Genomic DNA, 20,903 nt, shown 5'->3' with positions numbered 1-20,903 from the left:
TGAATAAATTCATTTTTAAATTTTAAATAATTGTTGATTTGCAAATTTGTTTTTACCTCATGCATACTGTATTTTGATTTCATACTGTAATAAATTACTGTATAAATCTTACAAAAAAGTTTTCTCAGAGAAATGTTATTTTCCTATAATTCATTATAATATGAAACGACGCGATTCTTTTTTTCTTGAAAAAGGCTACAATATGTTTACTTGAATAAATTCATTTTTAAATTTTAAATAATTGCTGATTTGAAAATTTGTTTTTATTTCATGTATACTGTATTTTGATTTCATACTATAATAAATTACTGTATAGATCTTACAAAAAAGTTTTCTCAAAGAAATGTTATTTTCTTATAATTCATTATAATATGAAACGATGCTATTCCTTTTTTTTTTTTTTTTTTTTTTTTTTTTGTTTACTCAGATTGAAACATTTATTAAATTATTCCCAATAACTGCAAATTACAAATGTGCATTAATTAAAATGTAATTTTATAACAAATGTATAGCTGAAAATATTTATTAATAATTAAATTTATTAATATTTATTTATTAGTAATTTCAAATGAAACATTCATTTCATATCCATTAATTTTGTTGCCTATTTTTTTATCAAAAATTTCTTTTTTTTTTTTTTTTTTGGACAAGTTTTTTTCTTACAATCTTTTTCATCTTTTTTTTGAATACTTTGATTTTCTTAAATAGTTTCGTTTTCTTGTTGAGAAGTAATTTTTCTTTTTTTTTTTTTTTTTTGCAAAAATTATCTGTAACAGTGTTCTTTTCTCGCTCATATTTTAAGTATATTCATTTTTAAGATTAATAAGTTTTTTTTTTTTTTTTCAAATATTTCCTAATGCGATTATTATATTTTGAAGGAAAAATTCTATTATTAAACTTTTTCTCGTTATAAATTCAAAATTAACTCATTCATAATACTTCAAACAAATATTTATATGAGAATATCCAAAAAAAAAAAAAAAAAGAGGAAAAAAAGATGTAAAAAGTTGATTTGCCTCTAGCAAAAATCTCAATTATTGAGAGAATTTTTGCTTTTAAATTTGATTTTCTACTATTTATGAACTGGCAATATTACTTTTCGTCTTTCCGTTAAAAATTACGTCACTTTCTTCAATTCATTTTCTCAAATACAATAATTATATTTGCATTTCCATTTAAGAAATAGGAAGGAGAGAGAGAGAGAGAGAGAGAGAGAGAGAGAGAGAGAAAGGAGGTGGAGGAAGAGGAGAAAAAAAAAAAAATTATTCGAAGATAACAAATTAAGACATACGATTAGATTCAGATGAAATTTTATATATGTCCCAATTTGGCAAGAATTAAAAGAAGAAAAAAAGAATTTCATTCTATGATTTAATAATAATAGTAATAGCAGTAGTGGTACAATAACTGAGAACAATTATTTTATAAATGAATCATCAAATTCATTTAAATTCATATACCTGATCCGGAAAATCTCATTTTCATTTCTCAGATATCGTTTAGTTTCCTGTAATTCCATCTGAACTTTCCGATTTATCATATTCTAAAACAAAGTTCAACAAATCATAATTTCTCATTTAACGAAAAATTCACAGAGAATTATGAAGCACTCAAAATTTTTAAATACCAAATGAAGTCTTTTTTTTTTTTTTTTTCAAAAATTGACTAAATATAATTAAGAAATAATCAGTACGAGTTTCTAATAATAATGTTAATTACTGATCTCAGAATAAGTCTTTTGCTTTTATTTATTTTTTGTTTACTAATCTTTTATTTATTTTTTGTTTACTAAATCTTATGACTAATAACATCTCTAATAAATGTCATAAATTGCAAATTATTGCGAATGCATGAAATATTATTCAAGGAAAACTGAAAAATGATAAGCAAAAAGTTTTCAATGGATAAGAATAAATAAGTAATTTAAAAAAAAATTTTTAACTTATAAGTTTACATTATGTACAACTCATCAAAAATCATTTATGAAATTAATGTGAAATTTATTATAAAATTTAAAACTTAAATTATTATTAAAAAAAAAGTCATTATAAAATTTAAACTCAAAACTCAACAATAAATGTAATAATTTAAATTAAGAAATTATAAAAAGACAGAGATGAGAAAGAAAGCAATAGAATATATATAAAATTTAAAGCTCTATTAAAAATTTTTTTTTTTTTTTAAATACATAATTTTTGGTTGAAATTTGAACTAAATTAATATTTGTTGTTGTGCTAAAATTTCAAATGGATATTTTACAAAATGAAAATTTAACTCTTTCCCTCTCTCTCATAATTCTAATAATTAAAATAAAATTTTGAGTTCAAAAATTTCCTTGGCTATTTATTTCAGCTGTTTACGATAACAATGAAAAATTGCCGCAATTATAATACTCTTTTTTTTTTCTTTTGTTTTGGGGAATAAGTTTAGAAATTGTCTTTCATTCATTTTAGGGCCAAACTATCATTTGAGACAGCAACTTTAAGTGAATGGCAACATAACTCCCAGGCCACACTTTCATCATCATTCATTGGCCCAGTCATTTTGGCCTTTTACTTTTCTCTACGTGTATTAATCATCATGATCATTTTAAATTGTTGTAACTTACTTTGCTCAAATTTCGTTATTTAAATTACGCATTCAAAGGCTCAATTTTTTTCTTCAAATATTTTCATTTATTGAAATACAAAAAGAAAAAAAAAACACATATCTCATTCATTTTAATAGTTTTTATTCGAATTTCAAATAAATTTAAAACTTTGTTTTTTTTTTTTTTTTTTTTTTGAATTTTAAATAAATCAATAAATTATCTAACATAATATAATTTTTCTTAATTAATGCATCAATAAATTGCTATGTAAACTTAAATATTTTTTTTTTTTTAAATTATCTTTCATACTTTTATTTTTTGTTATTGCATTAATTACAGTGCAGTTAATTGCTATTCAATTAGTATTTATTACATTTTGCATATTTTGCTCAAACAATCTCAAAAATTAAGAAATAGACAAATTATTTTTGCATTAATTAATATTATATTTTTTATGTTATTTCATTTCATTTATTTTATAAAAATGTTACATTTCTAAAATGCTATGAAATTATTGGTGTGAATTAAAATGAAACATCGAAGAGCAAACAAATTATTGATTTAATTAAAGTAAGTGAAATTAGTAATTAAAAAAGTTTAACAGATGTTAGATTTTGAATTCCAATGAAATATTACACTCTATGGCTTCTTTTTATTATTATCATTTCCGTGCAAATAACTGAAATGAGCAAAAATGAAATGAATGATTAATCAAAAGTTATTAAATATATGTAATCAATCATTTCCGTATCAGTTATTTACTAAACTATGATAATATTTGATGAAAAAAATTTTTTAATGTAATTGAAATTTTGTATTTTAACAAAATTTACACATTTAATTTGAAAATTTATAAAGTTACATACAACTTTTTTTTTTTTTGTTTGTTTGTTTAATTTATAAGTAAGTTTTAATACACATATATTTATTAAATTCTCAACAACTTTTTGTTTTGTCAATAAAATTGAAAAAAAAAAAAATGAAAAATTCGCATTATCAAATTAATTAATAAGAAGATGAAAGAGTTATGGATGAATTGAAGCTTTTAATGAAAATTTAAAAAAATTAACGATTATTTTTGATGAATGCATGACAACAATAAATGAAACAGTGCAGATAAGTTTAACTTCTTTTTTTTTTTTTAAATTAACTTTTTTCAGATTTATCTTTTAATTTTCAGTTTTTTCTTTTACTTTTTTATCTTTATATCTTCTTTTTTTCATAATTTTTTTTTTTTTTTTACTTAAGAAAAATTACCAAAAATTCAGATATTAATAAATGATTTCAAAAAAAGCTTTAAATTTTGTTGTCATCGAATAAATAATTCAATAAATATATATTGATCTATTTCTTTTAGTAAAATAAAGTCAAAAAGGTTAAGAAGATTAGTTCAAAAGGTTAAAAAGATTAGTTTAAAAAAAAAAAAAAAAGAGAACTTCAAGACATTAAATTTTGTTTTTTTTATTTGCTATATTCAAAAAGAAAAAAAAAGAAAAAAAAAGCGATTAATTCGAAATGATATGTTTATTTTGAATCAAAAGCATAGAAAATAGAAATTTGATGGAAAAAAAAAGAAAATTTTTCGCTTCTTTTTCGATAAATTTATTTTTAGAGCCAAAGAAAAAATTTAATTATTATTACTTTTCAAATACTTTTTTTTCTTCCCTTTCTTCATCTCTCTTCCATTTTTTATTTTTCTTTTTTTTTCACTTTAAATAATAAGTAAAAGTTCATAAATGAGAGAGAGAGAGGGAGAAATAAAGAAAGAAGATAAGAAAAACTGAATTAAGTGATCAATTATTGAGTATCATAATATTTTGTGATCTATTATTGATTGATTATCATCAGATTAAAATTAAATTAGCTATTATTTATGTGTATTACATTATTATCAAATGAAAGAGATTAATTTCATTTCTAATCATTCTTTTCTTATTTAAAAGAAAAAAGTGAAGAGGGAAAGGGAGAGGGAGAGAGAGGAAGAGAGAGAGAGAGAAAAGAGTTTTTCAAGGATTGAAAATATTTTCTTAATTTAAAATGATGGCTTAAATAGCCATTTGAAGTCGAATACATCATTTGCTTCAATATCGAAGCCTTTTGCATACACATACATATATTTCACTCAATCGTTTTATTTTTCATTTTGTTCCTTTTTTTTTTTCTCTCTCTCTCTCTCTCTTTCTTTTTACAAATTTGAATTTTTTTTTTTTTTTAAATTATATTTATTAAAAAGAATTTTCAAATTTGTTGTAATCATAAAAGTTTTGAAAATGACAAAATTATGATTTGCTAATTCTTTCAAAAAATTTTCAATTCTCGAACTTAATGCATTTATAATTTCTTTTTCTCCGAATTTTAATTGCCTAATTTAATATTTTATACTTAGTTGCATTTAGTCATCAAAATTAGTTAAATTTTCATTTGGCAATTTGACCAATTAGTAATTTCATTGACAGCATTTTAAATGAAAAATAATTATTGTATATTTAGATGAAAATTTAAGAGACATAAAAAATCTACATTTATGATAAATTAATCTCAATCAATTAATTAACTTTTAATTAGTATTTGCTGAAAAATAATCACTATTTATTGATTGTGCATATCAAACTGCTATAATTTCTTTAATCTAAATTTGTATAAATTTGAAAAAATAAAATTCTTCGAAATGGAATTTATTTAATTCATATTTGAATAGTACTCAATCAGTTACTTCCTTCTTCAAATCTTGATTGATCTAACAAAATTCTGAGAAACTAAACAAATGAACTAAATTTAGATTCAGTATTTCAAAATTAACTTAAAGGAAGTGTTTTTTTGTTTTTTGTTTTGACAATTTGGCAATAAATTTCAAAAGATTTAAAAATTTTTTTCAATTTTTTTTTGCACAAATTAGATAACAAGTTCATCTGTTCAATTCAAATTTTAAACAAAGAAAAGAAAAAAATTCGAGAATTTTTTGACAAAAAATTTTTGTAGAAGAAAAGCGAAAAAAAAAAAAAAAACAAAAAACAAAAAAGCACAATTTACAAATATTCAAACAGTTGGTTTTGTTTCAATTAGAAAAAGTAAATCAAACTTGTCAAAAGTGATATTTCTAAATGCTCATCAATTGTTTTGCTTTTTATTTATTTAGCAAATTTTTCTTTGCATTTTTTTCAACATTCAAACAGCTAATTAAAAGTAAATTAAAATTTATATTTCTCGATTGCTTTTTTTTTTTTTTTTTTTTTTTGTCCAATATGCTTATTTGATGTGACATTTCCGTCATACATATGTTTATGTGACAACTGGAAGATGTATATTGGATCATTTGTATGACACATCAAATACTTCTAATTAGAATTTAAGACTTTAAATTCTAAATATTTTTGGATTTAAACTTTTAAAAATATAATAAAAAATGGTCTCTCGAAAGTGGTTTCTCTTTAGTATGTTACTTTAATTAAGAAAAATGATTTAAAACTTGGAGAAGCAATCAAAAAAAAAAAAAAAAAAAAGCATTTTATCAGTTATTGTTTATCATTTTAATATTTGTTGCAAAACACATACACATACATACACACACACACACATTGTTAAACTTTAAAATACTTTAAATTTATGCTATCATTTTTCATTTAATTTTATTATTTCGTCAAATTCTTCATCATGATAAATTATTTCGAAAAATAAGTTTAATTGATTTGATAAACACGAAAAAGTTTCATCTTTTCATTCAACAAAACATTCTCATTTCATTCAATCATTCTTCTAATCTTTTTAAAATTTAAAAAAAATAAAAAAATAAAAACAAAAAAAAAAAAACTTTAAATATTTTATGGTAAAAATTTATGATATGTAATTCATATGGTTGTCGTATAAAAAAAAAAAATAATTGACTATAAATTACTGCTTTTTTTTTTTTCATCAAATTGATCAAAGAATAAATTTAAAACCTTTCCTTATTTTTCATTTTTTTTCTCCCTCTCTCTCTCTCTCTCTCTTCTTTCTTTCTTTCTTTCTTTCTTTCTCTCTGTAACAAATATTATTAGTTGATTCGATTTCATTTTATCCTCTTCAGCTAATTCAAGAAGCTAATAAAATTTCCTGAACTACATCATTTTCAATTAATCATTTTTTTTTTTCTCTCTTCTTCTTTATACTTATTTCTTTTTTTTTTTCCTACCACTTTTTTGCCACTGAAATTTTCATGATTTTAAAATTTTCTTTAAAAAAAAAAAAAGTGAAAAAAAAAATTTTTATTATTTATTTAAAATATATTGAAATTTTTTAGTATAGTAAAATTTTCCTTCTTTTTTTCTCTCTCTCTCCCTCTCTCTCTCTTCCAAGAAATTTTATTGAAATAGTAATTTTATAGTGTTTTTTTATTTTTTATTTTTTCACATTACATCAATATATTGAAATTATAATGTTTGAAGATACCAATAAAAATTTTTATTTTATTTAGCAATTTTACTACCATAATTTTTTATTTTATATGGCAGGAAGAGAAGAACTTTAATGACAAATAAATAAATAAAATAAAATGACAAAAAATAAAAAAATGAAAAAATACATCTGTCAGAAATTTGTCAAGATATTTACTGTCAGAGGAGTGAAATGATTTATTTTTGATGTCAGAATTAAATTTATTTTTCTCATAATCTTTCTGTCTCGCATTCTTTGCTCAAAGTATTAAAATTATTAGCAGAATTTAGCAGAAAGTATTAAAATTATTAGCAGAATTTTATAGTTTTGTGATAAATTAATAGCTAACAAAATTTTACATTTATTTATGATTTCATTTTTGAGATGAATTTAACATAATTAAATGAAACAATAAATGCATGAAATAGTGAAATACAAATATTTAACTTATATATCAATGAATGATCTAAAAAGAAATTAGCACTAATTAAAGTTATTCGTCAATGAACTAAATAAAGTTATAAGTAAATAAAACTGAATTCCTCAGATACTGCTTTATAGTTAACTTTTGAACTTTTTTTAAAGTTTAAATTTCAAATAAGCATTAAATTAATAGCTTTGCATATGTTGTGAATCAATTAATTGATAGAAATTCAGGAATTGTTAAATTTTGTATTTAATTTATTTCAGTTACTCAAGAATTGAAATTCACGAATTATTAAATTTTATGCTTAATTCATTTCAGTTTAATTCGGTTATATATTTAATTCATTTCAATAAAAAAATTAAAACTCCACATGAAGTTTCCTTTTCTTAATTTACACCAAATAACGCAAAACGTCAACGCTGTAATTTAATAACATTAATTTTTTTTTTTTTGTGTGTTATGAATTTTAAAGTTTTACTTACCTATCGGTGTTGATAACTCAAATTTTGGTAGAACGTTTATAATTTTTTATATCAAATTGCTTTTTTATTTTACAAATATATAAAAATTCAGAAAAAAAAAGCTAATGATTTTAATTCATTTTTGTTTTTTGAATAATTTCAAATAATTGCAACAATTTTACAAATTATGAAGTAATTAAAATTTATTTCAAAATTTTTTGCTAAAAAAAATTTAAAAAAAAAAAAATATTGTCAAATTTATTAGATAAGAGTTGTATAAAGAGAAAATTTAGAAATAAAACGATTGTAAAACTGTTTCTTTCTTTTGCTTTTTTTTTTTTTTTTTTTTGAGATTCTGTCGAAATCCCAGGAGAAGAATAATTTGACAAATGACTGATGAGAATAGGCCGATGATAGATCAAATCAACTGTTGTTGCAAAGAATTAGATAAAGTTAAATTGACGTGATCTAAACGAAGTAAATAAATTGAAAGTAAGGTAAATGAAGTAAATAAGTAAGTCTAGGCCTGTAAGAATGATAAATATGAATTAGAAAAAATTTTTCAACTAATTAACTAAATTAAACTATTCATCGTTAAGAAAATAATGATATTTGTAGTACTAAAACTCATTTCATACTAAGTAATAATGAATGTTATTTTGAAAAAGCTTGTGCAAGGTAACAATTATTTTATTTTAATGGTTTATTTATTCAAAATTTATTTACTTAATTACTACACAAACTATTCTGTTTACATCTAATTTTCATTCCGCTTGAAATTTACACTTTATCTTATGATTAATTTTAATCAATAATTACTAGTTCAATCTGCTATTGCATAATTTAGACTAATTTTTCTCTAAAAAAAAAATAAAATAAATAAATAAAAATAAATATTATCATCTAAATGGTTTAGGAAAGGAATGGCGCAAATTAAAGAGCGCAAATGAAATAAATTAGAGGGAAGAGATAGATGGAGGGAGAAATGAAATTCCTATGGGATAATATGCTATTCATTCAATTTTTCTTGCCTTTTTTTTAAATATTTTTTTTTTTTTTTTTAGAAAAATTTTCCAAAAGATTTTCTTTTTACTTTTAATTTAACTTTACTTTTAATTTTAATTTAATCAATAATCATTTATTATTGTCTGTCTTTTATTGCGAAAATACAATTAGCAATGCATAAGAAAGGAAAAAATATATAGTATGACAATAGTGATAAGTTATCATTGCTTCTTAACTTAAACTTCATTGATCGTAATAACTCTTATCAGTTTAACCAATCTATTTCAAATTGCCATAGATTGTTGTTTTCATGACATCATTGAATAATTAGTCATTGAAATATCCATTGAGTAATTAATATATGTCAATATTCCACTCCTTCACAAATAAGTTGGCGCTTTTGTTGTGTGGGCAAAATTACCGCACGCACATATTTTTGTTTGTAAGATGAAAGATTGGGAAAAATATGGATTTTTTTGACGATAATTATAAATTAGAAGAGATAGAATGGATATTTAGTAATTATGATCAATTATTTATCATTTTTAGAAAGATAAGTTAAAAAAAATAGCTCATATTCTAATAAACAAAACTAATATTTTCAATTTTCGTTTTTTTTTTTTTTTCAAATAATTTCTTTTTTTGTTTTTTTCTGAAATTTTTTTAAACTATTTTGTTTGTTGAAATGTTTCAAAATAACTAAAGCAAAAATCTGAACAATGACGTAAAAATGTAATTTATAATTGTTTTATTGATTAAAAAAAAAAATTATTGAATAATTGTAAATATTTGTGTAACAATAATTTCCGCTTCTCAATATAGTGCTAATTTCATTATCATTTGATTGATTAAATTATTTATAGACACAGATCAAAACGACTACATTTTCTGATGCATATTTCCTGATCCGTTCAAATTTTACGGAAGTAAAATGATGATAAAAGGATTAAGAAATATGTGAAATTCACGCAACATTGTATTTTATTTCATCTTCTGAAAACTTCAAAAGAAAAATTAAAATGCTTCAACATAATATGTCCCTTAGGCATCGTGCCGCAAATACTCCACGACCAAAGCGCTTATCATTTTCGTTCGAACGTAAGTTATCACATTTAAGTTATCAAGTTATCACATTCTTCCAACTTCCTAATTAATTATTCATTTTAGAATATTTGAACTGAATAAATAATTTAACGGATATATTTTGATGTTTTGAAATTGAAGACTTTCATTAATGTTTACTTATATGATTAATTTGTTTATATGATTAGTGCTTATTAATTAATTCAATAATTGCCTTATTTCTTTTTTTTTTTTAAATAAATTTCCTTATCTGCATTTCTTATCATTTCTTACTGTATTTGCTTATTAATTTCTCATTCATTTTATTCATTCGTTATTTTACATAAAAAGCAATAAGAAGCAAATTGAATTTAATTGTTTCATTTTATTTTTGCAACTTATCATAATTTAAAATTTTGTCTTTCCACTATTATATTTTATCAATTCAGCTTTTTTTTTTTTTTGCAAATTCAAAATTTCATAAATTTTTAACAATTTTTTTTCAACATTTATTAGTTTAAAGGTCATTGTTTACTATTTTTTTACTTTGTTTTTTCCATTATAAACAATTTTAATTCAAAATATTTGTAAATGATTCCAGCTACTATCAAACTCGAACTTGGCATTTGTGGTTGGATACTTATAATTGTGGCATATATTGTCGTCTTTTTAACGCTACCATTTTCAGCTTGCGCTTGTATTAAGGTTTCAAATTTAGATTAATTACTGATTTCTTACAATTAAAAAATTTTTTTCATGAATTTTAAAAATAATTTTAAAAAGAAAAAGTAGATGACAACAAGGTCAAAAGTAGAAGATAAAAAGAGACATAGCGAAAGAGGAATGTAACGAGAGATAAAAAATAATTTTTGAAAAAAATTCAAAATTTTGATCGGTTTTTTCTCTAATTTATCATTTTATCATTTATGAATTTTTTTATATGTATGATTAGCATAATAAGTAATATTTTCAGTGAAATTATTTCAGGTTGTACAAGAATATGAACGAGCAGTGATATTTCGTTTGGGAAGATTAATGACTGGTAAAGCTCGAGGACCTGGTATTATTATTATTTTTTTTTTTTTTTAGAAAAATTTTTATTTTTTTAAATTTATATTTGCACTCGGAAATATTTTATAATATTTATATATGCTTCTTATAGGCTTATTTTTTATTTTGCCATGCATTGATTCCTACAGGAAAGTGGATTTACGTGTTGTATCATTTGATGTACCACCACAGGAGGTATTTTTTTACTTATTTATTTTAATTTTATTATAATAATTTACTTCCTTTTTTCTTTCATTTAATTCATAACTCAAAAAGATTTGTATGTTTTTAATTATGTTTAATTGAGTCGCTAGCATAACAATGTAATAATTTATTGATAGCATTAAAATGTTAGATTAAATTTTTCATCAAACAAAGCATATCTTTTCTTAATAGCATTACGTATCTTTTAATTGAATTCCTTTTTATAATCATTTATCAAAAATGTTGAAATTTCAACAATTTTTTCATTTTTTTCAAATTAAAGAAATTTTTTTTTTTTTTTACTTGCTTAATTTTTCCTGTTCAAGAATTCATCTTATAAAATAACAATAAAATTTAGATTTTGTCACGCGATTCGGTGACAGTAGCTGTAGATGCAGTCATATATTTCCGTATTTCGAATGCCACTGTATCCGTAACAAATGTTGAGGATGCTGGTCGTTCCACTAAATTATTAGCACAAACAACACTTAGGAATATACTTGGTACAAAAACTTTAGCTGAAATGCTCAGCGATCGAGAAGCTATTTCTATGCAAATGCAAGTAAGTTATTCATTCATTTAAATATGAAAATAAAAAAAAAAATCATTTTTACTTCTATCAATTGAATGCTAAAAGTTGAAAATTTGAAATAAAATATAATTTTTTTGCACTAAAAAAAGAAAAATGAATTTTAAGAATAAAATAGTGATTTGTTTAATTTAATCGATAAGTTTGATTGTTGATAATTGAGTTGGTTTTAATTTTTGTTAACTTAGTTATTTTCATTTTTTGCACTTCGATGTTATATCTTTTAATTGGATTTTTTCATGAAAGATATTTCAGCAAAATGTTTAAAACAAAATGTTCGTGGAAATAATATTTATAAATTATAAATTGAGGAAAAAAAATTTTTTCAATAAAGTGAAATTAATTAAAATATTGATCATATTTTCCAGAATACTTTGGATGAGGCAACCGGTCCATGGGGTGTTCGAGTGGAACGGGTTGAAGTGAAAGATGTTCGTCTACCTGTGCAATTACAACGTGTTATGGCCGCTGAAGCTGAAGCTGCACGTGAAGCACGTGCTAAGGTATGCAAACAGAAATAATAGTTAAATTAAAATTATCTAAAAATATCTGAATAGTACACAAATCATTAGTTCTGAATTTGAGAGTACTTAATTACTTGATCTCACCTTAACATGAGTTTATCGTAATTCATTTCAATGCATTTCTATTCATCCAACTTAATTAATTATACTGCAATACCAGTAATTCGATAATCAAATTCAATATTTAGTAATGCAAAATATCAAAAATAATCATATAACTTACTTAGTTTGATTACTGTTTTTGAAGGTGATAGCAGCGGAAGGTGAGAAGAAAGCTTCAGAATCTCTTAATGAAGCTGCAAATATGATTGCTGAATCACCATGTGCAATTCAATTACGTTATCTTCAAACTCTCAATTCTATCAGGTTTAATTTTTAACTTCAAGTTATTTAAAATTTCTTAATATAATAAATCAATCAAAGAGTTGTTTAATCTTTTCAAATTTTCCAAGTTTTAAAACTTCATTTTAAAATGATGTATGATATATTTATGATGTATGATATATTTAGTATGATACAAGCAGTTATATTATGCACATTTAGCAATTATTTAGTATATAAAATGATTTATGTTTATGTAATTTTTGCATAAACACATTAATTATTGTTTATTTTATTTCTTTCATTTTCCTCTCATTTAAAACTATATTTTGCAGTGCCGAGAAAAATTCAACAGTAATATTCCCATTTCCAATAGAACTTCTTCAATTATTTATACCACATCATTCATAAGTGTATTATTTACTATTTATTATTATTATTATTATTGTCATTATTATTAACTATTGTTATTATTATTACTTTCATTTTTATTATGTAAACATTACTGATCAACATTTTTTCTCTATTTTCTTCTTCATTTCTTCTAAATAATACTTACTTTGTGATCATTGAATGATTGATGGTTAATTAATTTTTGTATTATATTAACAAAGTTCAGCAATATATAATATATTTTGTAAAAAAAAAGAATTTGTATGACATAATAATTAGTCAAAAATCGAATTTAACATGTTATTGCCTCATTCAAGAGTATGTTTTAACATTAATATCTTTTTTCTATCATTGCATAAACCATGATAGTATGTGATTTGAATCTGTTAACTCTGATAATAATATATGGTTTGATAAAAAGTGAACAATAAAAAAGTGCTTCTTCTAGTATTAGCTGTTTTAGTTTTAAAATAAGATTTTGGAGAAATTAATTTTGAAATAAAAGGATTGATGAAAATGTACAATTTTTTTTGCAGAAAAAAATAAATTGATTTCACTTTTAGAAAATGATTTTGAGAAGGAGAAAATAGATCTGCGCAGATGTCGTAATTGAAAAGCAGTGCAATTGTTAACTGTGTCCTCGTGTGCAACTGCCGCTTCATTATTAATTAATGAGAGGATAATTCGTATCACTGGAAGACGTAAATTATATATACACATATACATACGCATAAGCATACGTGGATACACGTAAGTTACAAACGTATACACATGCTTACATACATACATTCATAAATAACTATCTATAAATCAGAAGATCCACTTTTCAGTGTCACGGATATGTCAAATCCATATCACATCTTATCACTGATAAATGTTTTAACGAAGACTGGCAATATGAACAGAACAAACAGTGATATTTCTATTTGTGTTAATCCATATAATCCCTGAGTGATGCCTGATCTACAATACCTATCATTGTGCAATCGCACTTTCATCCAATTTCAAGCATTACCGAACTGATAATATTCTTTGTCATTGCATTCATATGTAGTGATAAATGTAATGATAAGCAGATATAATGAGAGCTATGCTAAAGTAATACTATAAAGAAAATAGAAATTTTTTTTGTACTTCACTTAATTCCTAATTATCTTACCACAAAATGAGAGTTTTGTCTTTAGTGAAAGAATGTATCTAAATTTTAATCGATGCAATGAATACTTACTTTCGTAACAATGAACTGTTAAAATATCATTTTGACAAACTTTTGAATTCATCGTTTGAATTAATCAACAATAGATATCTTTCATTCGATAGTAACTTGTATTTATTTTGAACCTTAAAGTGCGGCGTGTTCATCCTAAACTAAGTATATTAATAGGAGGTCGTTACGCTTATTGTTCTGAAAATTTAATTAATGCTAGCTCAGTTTACACTTAGGCGGAATAAGTTTTGAGTGAACGAATATTTTAATAGTATGAAAATGCATTTCATGTCAGTCAGACTTGTTTACATTCATATAATAGCAAGAATTATTTTGAAATAAACAAAAACGAAATGTTATTTGTTGTGATAATAAAAGATATTTCTGTTTTATATTTCCTTCATATAAACTTCCGGATAACTCTAATTAAATCGAATATTATCGGTTCTTTCCTTCTCTTCTAACAAACCCAAAATAACATTTTTTTTTTTTTAATCGTTTTTTTGTTTCTTTTTTGATATACAAAATGATTATTCAAAGAGTAAATATCTAAAACTCCACGAGAAGCAACAAATCAACAAAGTACTTTTTGTACCAATCAATTTCTCATTGTTCTGAATAATCATCTTGTACATCAAAAAAACAAAAAAAAAAATTGTTTTGAGTTTGTTAGAAGACAAGAAAAGGAATGATAGAAACTGTTATCCTTTACAAAGTATAAAAAAAAAGTGCAGTGCATATCTAATCAGTTGATAATCAATTTAAAAAGATTAATATCAGGTAAATTAATTGCTTTGATAAAACATTTGTCAAGTGTGTTAAAGTAATTGATATCATGCGTATCATAATAAAAGAATCCACTCTCTGCACTGTTAACAGTGTTGATTTTATAATTACTCCTAACTCTTTCTGAAATCTAAATCTGTATGAATACAATAAATATAAACTAAATATAAACTTTTTTAATACAGATATCAAGATAACGAGAATTATTGAAACTGATATTGCAAGTTTTGCAAGACTACAGATGAAATAAAACCTAATAATATAGAGTCGAGATTTACTAATAATTCTGTAAAAAATGGTAGTAGTCTATTGGACCATATGTTACAATATTATATTTCAAAAATAATAAGGCTTATTAGCAACAAGGTTAATATATTTTTGACAGATAATGCATTTTGGGAAATTGATCAGGCCATTGAATATAATTTATCCAAAAACCTGGTCAACGCTAATTTTTAGATGTTATATGAATTAGCACAAATATGTACACATTTTAGTTTCGTCTTGTTTTTTCAAAATTTAATTGCACTCCAAAAAATTTAATTGCAAAAATTTAATCACTGTATTAGTAGTACAGCTAAGCTAAACTGAAATTTCATCTTAAAAATACACAACGAGTACATGTTGTTATTTGTGGTAGTTCATATAATTTGTTCGGTACTTGTCAATTACTATCCTTAAACAAATTCTATAAGATTTTAGCAATTCCAATATTTTTCCAGCATTGCTGGATAATCATCCCAGCACAAAAATGTCGTGGAAAATTTGAAATTTTAATTAATATTTTGATTGCAGAGAGATTTGTTGGATGTAGATAAAAAAATAAGTGGGGTAACAGAGGAATATAATAATTCCTTTATAAATAGAAACAATAGTACAATAAGTTGATAAAAAGAATTGAAATTTAACTGCTGTGGTTCTTGGTAAAAAATACACAATGCCCCTTCAATAAGTATCAGGAAGCAATATGCGTAAACAAATATAATTTACAATATGAGGTTGACCTGTAATTGGTCTAACAAAAAGCTGTTGACCTAGTTACATGCAAATCGATTTACTAGTTGCTAAGCTGCAAAGGATATCAGTTAAGCAAAAACTGCTGATTCTATAGATTCAAAGGATAATTTACAATTCATGCGGATCTTTAGGTTTGTTTTTGAATTGCTGTATCCTTACTGATATAGCATTCTTGCTCATTTTTTTGCTCTAGTGAAATTGGTAAAATAATGTGATTGTCCCATTATTTAATCAGTTTATTGGCATTTTAAATTAGTATTTCTCATCTAAAATCTAAAAAACACTTTTTATAAATAAAGCAGTGTATAAAAAAAAAATAAATTTCAAATATTAATGAAGCTGTTCAAAAAAAAAACAGTCAATATTACTATGAAATGCTGAGTCAGAAGTTATCGTTTTGCGATCTATGAACATGTCATTACTTCAACTACTTGATCCGCGCTATAAATCTGCACAATTCTTAGTCTTCAAAAATTAAAAACAATAAATAGCGAAGAAATGACAAAATATGTTTTATATGAATATCCAACTATGTGTTCTCTTCGCTTGCCTTTAATTGTAATTTAAAACAATCTTTTGTGAATATCGTTTATTTAACCCATCAATTTAGCAAATTTTATGTATTATTTAACTCTGTTCTATCGACTTTTTTCTGTTGAAGCATAATGTAGTAAATGATCTATCCATCAACCTGGCTGCAGTGAATTTATCACAATAGAGAAAGCGAAAGCATTATTTATTGAGTCATTCTCAGTGCAATGCAAATATTTTCCAGAAATGTCTAGCCAAAACTTTATCCAAAAAAAATTAACGAAAATTGTTTTGGGTTGCAGTTTTTTTCTACTTTTTCAACTTCCTTTTTAACGCATTTGTCCATTTTGTATAGTTTGAATAGTTCGCTAATATCCTGAAATGTAATTAGCACAAAAAACTTTTGTTTTTATTTTCAATTACATGAAATAAAACAGGTTTTAGGCGGTTTATAAGTGGTGTGTAAATGGTTTGTAGGTGGTTTATAATTGGTTTGTGAGTGGTTTGCAATTGATTTTTAAGTGGTTTGTAATTCATTTGTGAGTGGTTTATAATTCATTTGTGAGTGGTTTGTAATCGGTTTGTAACTGGTTTGTAAGTGGTTTGTAATTGGTTCGGAATTGGTTTGTAAGTGGTTTGTAATTGGTTTGTAAGTGGTTTGTAAGTGGTTTGTAATTGGTTTGTAAGTGGTTTGTAATTGGTTTGTAAGTGGTTTGTGGGCGGTTTGTAATTGGTTTCTAATTGGTTTGTAATTGGTTTGGAATTGGTTTGTAAGTGGTTTGTAATTGGTTTGGAATTGGTTTGTAAGTGGTTTGTAATTGGTTTGTAATTGGTTTGTAATTGGTTTGTGAGCGGTTTGTAATTGGTTTGTAAGTGGTTTGTAATTGGTTTGTAAGTGGTTTGTTTGTAATTGGTTTGTAAGTGGTTTGTAATTGGTTTGTAATTGGTTTCTAATTGGTTTGTAATTGGTTTGGAATTGGTTTGTAAGTGGTTTGTAATTGGTTTGTAATTGGTTTGTAATTGGTTTGTAATTGGTTTGTAATTGGTTTGTAGGTGGTTTGTAATTGGTTTGTAAGTGGTTTGTAATTGGTTTGTAAGTGGTTTGTAATTGGTTTGTAATTGGTTTGTAAGTGGTTTGTAATTGGTTTGTAAGTGGTTTGTAAGTGGTTTGTAACTGGTTTGTAAGTGGTTTGTAATTGGTTTGTAAGTGGTTTGTGAGCGGTTTGTAATTGGTTTGTGAGCGGTTTGTAATTGGTTTGTGAGCGGTTTGTAATTGGTTTGGAATTGGTTTGTAATTGGTTTGTAAGTGGTTTGTGGGCGGTTTGTAATTGGTTTGTAAGTGGTTTGTGAGCGGTTTGTAATTGGTTTGTAAGTGGTTTGTAATTGGTTTGTAAGTGGTTTGTAATTGGCTTGTAACTGGTAACTAAAGCAAAGACATGTTTAATGTTTATTCTTGCTTTGTAAAAAGTATTGTTGCAAGGACATATTAAAGCTTCTAAAAGAATTTGATTCTCCCGATCTCTGTCTTTATCTCTCTTCTAAAATTTAAAAGAATGTACTAAAAGGATATGTTTGAACTGACTTCGGTTTTTCTATTTACGATCAAAAATTATATGTTGTGTTCATCGATTTTGATTTTTTAGTTTTATCTAATAAGTTTAATAGTCACTTCCAGATTATTTTTCAAATTAATCACTTTGTAATCCGATAATGGTGTTTAATTCAGTCGATTAAAATTTGTTGAACAAATACGAGCTATTCCAAAGAGTTTCATATCATTTTATGCTAAAAATTTATTAATTTTAATTTAAACAAAAAAAGAAAAAGCTTGCAGTATGGTTCAAGGCAAATGATTCAGTGTCCAGGAGAAAGCAATTAACAACATTTTAAAGAAAATAGCCAGGTAAGGCATATTCCGGAAACAATTTCGGAAATTGTAGAGGATTCCATGTATATTATTGAACAAGGGAGGAATACAACTCATAAAAGATTTCAGAAATATGAAAGATTTAGCAATTTCTTTTATCATGCATCATCAACTACAATATCACTGACAGAGCGGAGAACCTAATTATCATAATCTTCCATCCAGCAGATTAATATTTCGTGTATGTTCTTTTATCATCATTAAATTGATTGTTATCATCCTTCTTCATCGTCATCACCTTTATCATCAAATTAACAGCACTATAATTATTATCGTTAGAAGCCGTGAAGTCATCAAGCAATTATCAATATATTTGATATTAAATAATATTGCTTGATATAGCTAAAACTAACATTAACAATATGCCAAATAATAGGAAAATTGCTTAAAAAAAAGTGTAAAAAAGAAAACCGAAATTAACTGAGGCAATACTTAATTATAATTAAATTAAATATATATATATATAATGAAGTAAAAAAAGAAATGGACATATTCACAAGCATTTGTTCGGATAATTTTCAATATCAAAAGATTCATTTCCATCATTTTTAATATCTATGACACGGTGGACATGGAATAAAACAACAGCAACAATCTGTATCAAAATGCTCTCCAATAAAACATCCACAACATAACGCAATTAATGCCATTAACCAACCGGAACATCCGGGATATCTTGGTCTTTCACTAAAATATATGAAAATAAAATCATTATGAGTGAAAATTCAAAACTCTTGATATTGTTTATTAGTTATATCATTTTCATTAAATAGGCACCATTTGTTCGATTTTTATTATAATTAAATTTTTCTTCTGAATTTCTAGTAAAAAAAAGTGCATAAGCAATTTTTATTTTTTACATGGATTAATGATAAATTATTCAAATTTAATGACTAATCAGAATTTTTATTTTTTGAAAAAATAAATAAACATTTTAATCCTTATGTTAAGATCAACAATATTTTACACTGTTATAAATGAAACAAAATTTACTGATAACATGGCTGTGGACAATAATAGCCTGGGGCTGGCGAACACGGATAACACTGACCTGCCGGATAGGGTCCATAAGGTTGACCGTGAAAAGTTTGCTACAAAAAATTGATTAAATTAAATAATGCACTGCAAATCTGGTAATACATTGAATATATATGCACATAGTAAGTGTTAAAAATTTTTAATTTTACTCTAAATCGCCTCTTTTATTATTGCTGTCCCAAAATTTCAATAGAATTAGAGTAACATTTTAAATTCAGATTTAAATTTCAAAAAAAAAAAAAAAAAAATCAACAAACTAATGAAATGACTTTAAAGCACACATAAAAGTTGTGAGGTGAATTGTAATAACTTTTTCTTTTTTTTTTTGAGTAAATAGATTAAAAATAGAAATTATGGAATAAAGTATATCGTTTCTCCATAACTTATTTATTTACATTTTATTTATTTTTTTATTTTTACTTCTAAGTTAGGAAAAAAATTGATACTTAATAAATTAATTAAAAAGCAAAAGTGATGAAATGATGCCATACATACTTATGAAGCTATTAGTACAGAAAGTTTTATTTATCGGTTTTTTTTTTATTTACATGAAAAACAACTTTACCAACTAATTGTAATTGTAATAAATTGAATCAGAAGTGAAAAATTATAAGAAAATGTGTGAAACTGCACAACAATAAATTATAGAAATTTAATTAAATTTCTAATTCTTAAAAAAAAATGCAAAAATAAAAACAAAATTTACCATTGTTAATTAGATAATGAAGCTTGAACAATAATAATAATAGCGGTAAAAAGCTATTACCAATATTACAAAAAGATGAAAGCTGTATGTGACAAAATTTGTCTCTCCTCTTTCTCTGTCCCTCCCTCTCTCATTCTTCCTCTCTCTTTCTTTTTCCTGTTTCTCTTCATGACTTGTCAGCCGGTTTTCAATAATTGATTTCAAAATCTTTAGTTAGACATAAAATCAATAAAACATTATTGAACTCGTGACATCTTCTACAATACTCTTCATGCTGAGTCATAACTCAGAAATTGATTCAAATTTTATGGATGAAATTTAAATTGTATAATTTAAATACTAAAAATATTTAATCATATATCATTTAGTATGATCATTTTGCTAGCAAAATTTTCATTTCTTGTTTTTATTTTTTGTTTTATGGTAATAATATTTTATTTACATATTGAAATTTAGATTAATTTTTGGCAAAATATTATTTAGCACGGTATTATTTATATAGTAGCCATTAATAACACTGATAACTGATTACTCTTGATAAATAATTTCCTAAAATTTGTGTTAAATGTAATTGATTAGTTTGTAAAATCTATTAGAAATGATATGAATTTTTTTCATTTCAGTAGTATCTGAAATCTTTACCATTTCTTTATGA

General features: G+C 23.8%; 2 protein-coding genes across 3 annotated transcripts; one reads left to right on the top strand and one right to left on the bottom strand.

The window, feature by feature from the left end:
- Positions 1-9,912: 9,912 nt before the first annotated feature.
- Bm3367 (Mechanosensory protein 2, putative) lies at positions 9,913-13,054 on the top strand (the record flags this gene model as incomplete). Its single annotated transcript, XM_043075827.1, has 8 exons — positions 9,913-9,991; positions 10,557-10,660; positions 10,943-11,015; positions 11,118-11,200; positions 11,568-11,771; positions 12,167-12,301; positions 12,570-12,688; positions 12,979-13,054. 8 exons carry the CDS (start codon positions 9,913-9,915, stop codon positions 13,052-13,054), a joined length of 873 nt encoding a protein of 290 aa, XP_042931761.1.
- A 5,998-nt stretch (positions 13,055-19,052) lies between these two features.
- Positions 19,053-20,251, bottom strand: Bm541 (Uncharacterized protein; the record flags this gene model as incomplete). Of its 2 annotated transcripts, XM_043075825.1 has the most annotated exons (3): positions 19,053-19,191; positions 19,498-19,595; positions 20,249-20,251. In XM_043075825.1, the coding sequence occupies 3 exons, from the start codon at positions 20,249-20,251 to the stop codon at positions 19,053-19,055; spliced, it is 240 nt and encodes a 79-aa protein (XP_042931759.1). The 2 variants fall into 2 exon arrangements, with proteins under 2 accessions (XP_042931759.1, XP_042931760.1); XM_043075826.1 differs by lacking the exon at positions 20,249-20,251 and having other exon boundaries at positions 19,154-19,191; positions 19,498-19,573.
- Between the last annotated feature and the right edge of the window lie 652 nt (positions 20,252-20,903).

Source organism: Brugia malayi (genome assembly GCF_000002995.4).
Source record: "Brugia malayi strain FR3 genome assembly, contig: Bm_v4_ChrX_scaffold_001, whole genome shotgun sequence".
Taxonomy (NCBI): Eukaryota; Metazoa; Nematoda; class Chromadorea; order Rhabditida; family Onchocercidae; genus Brugia; species Brugia malayi.
The sequence above is the reverse complement of the archived record's forward strand: the minus strand, read 5'-3'. Positions and strand labels throughout refer to the sequence as shown.